General features: G+C 40.6%; 1 protein-coding gene across 1 annotated transcript; it reads right to left on the bottom strand.

The window, feature by feature from the left end:
- Nucleotides 1-201: 201 nt before the first annotated feature.
- dnai7 (dynein axonemal intermediate chain 7) lies at nt 202-5992 on the bottom strand. Its single transcript, XM_043237818.1, has 16 exons — nt 5774-5992; nt 5505-5522; nt 5288-5375; nt 5113-5204; nt 4860-4964; nt 4642-4779; nt 4402-4536; nt 4217-4320; nt 3860-4139; nt 3667-3775; nt 2665-2828; nt 2388-2574; nt 2049-2263; nt 1256-1414; nt 882-995; nt 202-809 (listed from the first exon to the last, which is right to left on the bottom strand). The coding sequence occupies exons 1-16, from the start codon at nt 5774-5776 to the stop codon at nt 534-536; spliced, it is 2187 nt and encodes a 728-aa protein (XP_043093753.1). The 5' UTR covers nt 5777-5992; the 3' UTR covers nt 202-533.
- Between the last annotated feature and the right edge of the window lie 26 nt (nt 5993-6018).

The following is a 6018-nucleotide window of genomic DNA, read 5'->3' as shown; positions in this document are numbered from 1 at the left end:
TGTTAATGTGTAAAATGCATCACAAAGCTTCAATCAGTATGCGTGTTTAACACTAATGCTTGGGTGTGTTCTTGTTTTAGTTGTTCGACCATGGCTGGTAATATAAAATGAAGTAAACGAACCACTGCCAAATGGCAACAAGTTCAACATGAGTATAGCCAGTTATATTTCAGCTACAAAAACAATGAATTATTAATAGAATTTATAATGAAATCTTTTATTCATTTTTTGATAATTTTTTTTAGTATTAAATGTGTTTTGTAGCATTTAGAAACAATTTCTCCATGAAAGATTTAGTGCACAAGCTCTTTTGTGGTGGTATCTATTGTGTATATATTTATTTCATGATGCTATAAATAATCATTCAAGAGTAAGTCTACCTGCTTATAAAGAACTTCACAAGATGTTATTACATCTCAGCATGTCATCATATGTAGCAATTTTCACGTTATCAAATGTTTTAGACATACACTTACAGACATATATTTAGTGTGTACGCATGTAGTATTCGTGGATGCTTAATCTTTCTTTTCTCAGGAGTAGGTGAGGACGCGTGTTGCACACAGGAGCCTCTGCACAGTGTCGGTGTAGAGGTAGTGAGACTGACGGACTCTGGCTTGGCCCTCTGTGCTCATGTCCTGTCTGAGCATGTGCAGAAAGGTGGAGTGGAACTCGCTGCCCTCGGCCAGCCCAGGAGAGAAGCTGTCGTCTTGCTCCTTCATCTTTAGATGCTGGTTCCTCTGAGCACCCAGTAGGTAAAGAGACCAAGCCTCCTCAGCCACAGGCCCAGCCTCCAACTGTTCACAGGCCTACAGTGTCAAAAGGTTAAAGGTCAGAGGTTCAATAGTGCTTCAGCCAATCGCTCAGAGTGTATGACACACCTGAAGAACAAGGTGCTCCTGTCCGCATTGTGTGTTCCAGCGGCTCCAGGAAAAAGCCACAGCTGAGGACATTAAAGCCATTTGTTCATACACTGTGTGCTCTATTAATGGGTCCTAGATATGAAGGGGAAAAAAAGATCAAATCATGGGTTGTATAACTGGGTTTTTTTTTGTTTGTTTTTGGTTTTTACCAAGGAATTAGTAAAAGAACTCAATGCACTCAAATAAGGGTCCAAAAGGAAGGTTCCACTTCAACCTTTTTTCCGTTATGAAAAACCATTGGTGCAATAGACCGTTAACGGTACTTCGTATTAAAAGTTCATGGAACATCTATGCCAATACAGAATACGTGTTGAGAGTGTAAAGCAATTTACCTTTGGGTTGATGCTGACGTACTTGTCTGAATACTCATTCACAAATATATTGATTCCAGCTCTTTGCATGGCCTTCTGGAGATCCGAGGGGCTCATCCACTTCCCTAGAAGATGATCTAGGTTCTTTGTTTGCTCCATGTGCAGCATACATTGCTTATCCTGACAAACAATAAGCTATTGATAAGTACTGGACTGGTGATGCACACAGAGAGAAAACCTTTTTTTTTTTTTTTTTTTTTTTTTTTTTTCGTAGCCGCTGATATATATAGAAAACAGCCTGGCCTTGAATTGGAGCAATACTGTTGGTCTTAGATTAGAAAAATAAAATATATTGAATGCTTGCAATAATTTGAGTGCATCTACTCTGCAATATATTAACTTTTTAAGGTACAATTCTCACTATTAACACAGATTTGTGTCTCAGACTCCTAGTTTGTTGCTTATTAATAGTAGGCTTGTTAATTTTAGGCATTGGGTAGGATTAGATATGTACAATACATTCATGCAGTATATGTGCTTTATAAGCATAAATTCTAGCCAATATGTTAATAAGCAACTAGCTAATTGTAAAAATTGGTTTTGCTTTGTAAAATGGTTTGAAATTTCTAATGTTCGTCAAGTAATTAATTATATGTGTAACTTATTTACCTTAAAAAATTGTGTGTATATAAAACATCTCAAACCAGTATACGAAACCCCCACGAATACAAAAAAGTCCTACATTTCTAGATTTAAAGAAGATGTTTAAAACATTTCTCAGAGATATGTATTTTTTGTACAGGGCCTCTCTTGCCTTGACAGTGATGCCGACTTCAATAAGAGCTCCAGTGATTGTGAACAAAGCTGAGTTTTGGCCCAGAGGCCTCAGCTCCCATGACTGGAAAGGCATGTTAATATAAGACTCCTGCAGTAATGTGAAAGCATGGAATGTGTTCATCTTAAAGGAGATGCTGCGAGTCTCTGCGTCATAGGATGCCTCAGAAATGCAGTCTGCCCGCCAGTGCTGACCTGCAGAAACGGGTATACATTAAACAGGCATGCAGCGAAATATTAATATACGAAAATAACAGGGAGGCTTTGAAGTAGAGGCTGTATGATCTGATGCTACGTATGTGTGGTGTGAATTGTTCACCGATAGGATCCCAACACGCCACATGTGGATCCTCCAGAAACAATACTGAGTCGGGCAGAGCTACAGAGACCCCTACAGGCAATGAGGCAACAGCGCTGCTGTGTTGATCAAGCCTCACTGAGGTAGAGCTCTGAGCACGAGACGGCTCTGTGGGATAGGGGAAGACCTGGAGACCGGTTTCTAACAGCTATGAGGCACAACAGTAAAGCGCAGTTAATGCACATAATTCTCTTTTGATCTCTTGTAGGCTGTCCCAGATTCCGTCCAAAAATAGTACCTCTCTCATTTCCCAGCCCTTCACTGTGCGAGACTGGGGCGGTAGATGGAAGGCGTCAAAGTAGAAGACTCCGCCCAAAGGTGTGAACTGTTGCAGGTCCACTATATGTACATCAGCGCTGTCAATCACGGGCTCGGCTGGGGATGAGTCGGAATCATTTTGATCTAGAGAAGTTAATTAGGTTATGAGGAGCTAGCAATTAATGCATAATATATCACTTGATAGTCAGTGTAATTTTTATTTAATCACTACTTTGCAGTGTTGCTATTATTACCATAAACTTATAAAACATTTTTTTAAATTATTTAAAATAAAGCTGATAGAAAATATAAATACATGATGAAAATATTAAAGAAAAATACAATTATACATAAATAAATATTGCCTTTGCTAACTGATATTTCAGTTTTAATAAATTACAAAAACAAAACAAAACAATTAGTTAATCTTTAGCAGACTTTAAAATGGAAACCTATCTTTCATACTTTAAGCTATAACAACGCCAAGCAGCATAGCAACTGTTACGCTCATATTAATACAGATCTCGGTTTGTGCAGTCAGATCTGTATATCTTGTATATTATCAGCCAAGTACATTTTTTACACAGTTCAGGAGCATAATGTGAATTACTGTGATCCAGCAGTTTATTGATTTTATAAAATTAAAATACCAGTGTTGATTAAAAGTAATAATAATAACCACAATAAGTAATTGTTCTGCCAAATAATTGGCCTATCTGATAATATTAAACACATTTAGCGTGGCTCATTAATATGATATTATTATATTTCGACTGGTGTGCATATTATATGAGGAAAGTAGATTTCAGAGTTGGAACAATACATTTTATAATGATTTAAATCATCTGTAGTATTCTACATATGGTTATAGTTAACTAAAACAGTGTTATTTTTGTGATTAAAAAAATCAACCTAATCTAATTCTGTTAAATATGAGGAAAATAATAAAGAAGTCAGAAAGTGAAATAGGAAAAGTCCGAACCAGCTTCTAATGCTGTTTTGAATTCCTCCATCTGACTTTCTCCTTGGTCTAACGGTTTGATTGAAGAGCTCTTTCTCCCCTCCTTAGCTGAGATCACACTCACAGCGCTCTGACACATGGACGCACACTGATATTAACAGCAACAGAGCACACTAGAAAACAAGTACATGCACAAGAGCAAAGCCTCACTCACTCTTTTTCTGCTGTCTGATCTGACCGAGCGACTGTCTTCCTCCACCGGCTCGTCCCCCTCTCCCTCCGTCTTCTCATCCTGCACCGCTGCGATGCTCTCGGTCGGTGGAGTGAGAATGGCTTCGATCATGGATCTCCTTCTGTGGAGCTGTTCCCGCTCGCTGTGATGGGACAGGTGATCGTATCTTGTACGGAGGATCCGAACAGCGACGTCAATCACAGCAAGTGGCTCCGGCAACTCGAAGCCCAGACCCACCTCCTCAAACTGGAAGCCTTTAAACCTGGGAACATGGATTGTCAAAAGTTTTTCCTTCATCCCACTACGGGGCCTGATACTCTCCGGCGAAGACACACAAACCTTGGGTTTTTGTTGAGGTTGGCCCACAGACAGAGAGTGACGTTTTCATCCTGCACTACAGTCTGCATGTTGCCGGTCTCAATGTCAGAGTGAGAACTTGCAGACTGAATGGAGAGCCACAGATGCGTCTGATATGTGTTCAAACGGAAGTGAGCTTCATGAGAAGATCTCGGCATAGCACTTACCTTCAAAAGCTCCTCAGTGGCCTGGTTGAGTTTGCAGTGGATGAGACTCTGCAGGCACACGAGCGTTTCTCGATACTGCTGAGCGACGCTGGTGTCAGGACCCTCGCTCAAGAGAAAGTCCAGCTCGCTTGTCAACTGTCCAAGAGAATTAGTTAAGGTCAAATTAACTATTAGCATATCCGTTATCAATAAGTGACTTGAATAAACTTCACAACAGCAGATCCAGAGTGCCGGTCTCACCTGAAGAGCCAGAGCACAGTTCTCCAAGACCTGCTGGATTTGGGTTTCTGAGTCTTCTCTCCACAAGCTGATGAAGGAGTTGATTTCTGGCTGCACCGACGGATCTGGGCTGCCGTCGCAGCGCATGTAGCGCTCCCACTATAAAGACCAGAGCGCATCTTAAAGTAGCCCCGGGTATTAGCCTGAGGCATCTGAAAAGACGTGCGTGATTCTCGTACCTTAGCTTTGTCCCTGCATTCCCATTCCCACGCAGTAACTGCTGTGTGATTTTCATCTAGAACGTGCCGCAGTTCATTCAGCTCATCCTCTCTGCGCTCTCTGTCCTGTGAAATGTTGACGGGCGTCAATCAATCATCACATTAAAAACTTGTCGCATGCAATCCGTCAGTACGGACAGCTGCATATGCACTAAATCCTGCGGGAAAATGTCTGCAACACAACTGTGGATGTTCAAATGGATGTTCATCAGACCTTTAACTCAAGCTCCTCTTGTTTCTCTTGTTCTATTCTCTCCCTCTCCAGCCGTTCACTTTCCTCACGCTCAGCAATGACACGAGCTTCTTCTGCGGGACAGAAACACAGTATACAGATTTATTAGCAATTAAAACCCGATTTAAAATGCACTGAATTAATATTGCAGATGTACCCTCCTCTCTCCGTCTTTGCTCATCTGCCTCTCTTTGCAGTCTCGCCCTCTCAGCCTTGCTGATATTTCCCCCTTTGTTTTTTGCAGACTGGATTCAAAATGCAAATTATTTATAGTGTGAAAACTGAGGAGACAGTTTTTCATTTTCTGCAAAGTTATGTATGCATGTAAGTGCGTGGGTTCATATAACATTTTTCTAAACATATACTCAACATACCTTTCCATCCTTTGGTGGCTGTTAAAGAAGACATACAAATGAAATAATTAAGGGAGAAACTTTAGAAATAACGAATCAGACGAACGTAAGTAACACGGTAAGAAAGATAAACACGACATTTTGGCTCTTGGCTTTCGCTTTTGCTGCTTGTGTTTCATCACGTATGAAGCCAGAAGTCAAACGAAGAAAGATTTAAAGCATGTATACGCACATTTGTTCGCACTATCAGTAATATTTTCCCTTTAAAACATCGTTAAAGCTTAACTTACCATGTTCCAGAGCTCTCAGGCAGGCGCGCGTCCTCCTGTCACTATGGCGACGACGCACGCGAGACAGAAAACAATCAGCGTCCTCAAAAGAAAATGTGGTAAATAAATAACAAACAACCATTAAAAGTGCACTCAGCGGCTTGAAAAACAGTCCGGAGGAGTTTTGCTGATTTTGTGAGAAATAATCTTGCATAAATATTCAACGTTGCCATCTCCTGGTTACGCTTAATAACGCTTCGACGGCT

The sequence above is a fragment of the Puntigrus tetrazona genome, chromosome 4 (genome assembly GCF_018831695.1).
Source record: "Puntigrus tetrazona isolate hp1 chromosome 4, ASM1883169v1, whole genome shotgun sequence".
NCBI lineage: Eukaryota > Metazoa > Chordata > Actinopteri > Cypriniformes > Cyprinidae > Puntigrus > Puntigrus tetrazona.
This window is presented reverse-complemented; position numbering and strand designations above follow the sequence as displayed.

Excerpts from the sequence above, each read along its gene's own strand:
- dnai7 (XM_043237818.1), bottom strand. Across the intron at positions 1,415-2,048 it reads AAGTCGGCATCACTGTCAAG|GATAAGCAATGTATGCTGCA; the intron begins GCAAGAGAGGCC and ends ATTGTTTGTCAG. Across the intron at positions 810-881 it reads AGGAGCACCTTGTTCTTCAG|GCCTGTGAACAGTTGGAGGC; the intron begins GTGTGTCATACA and ends TTGACACTGTAG.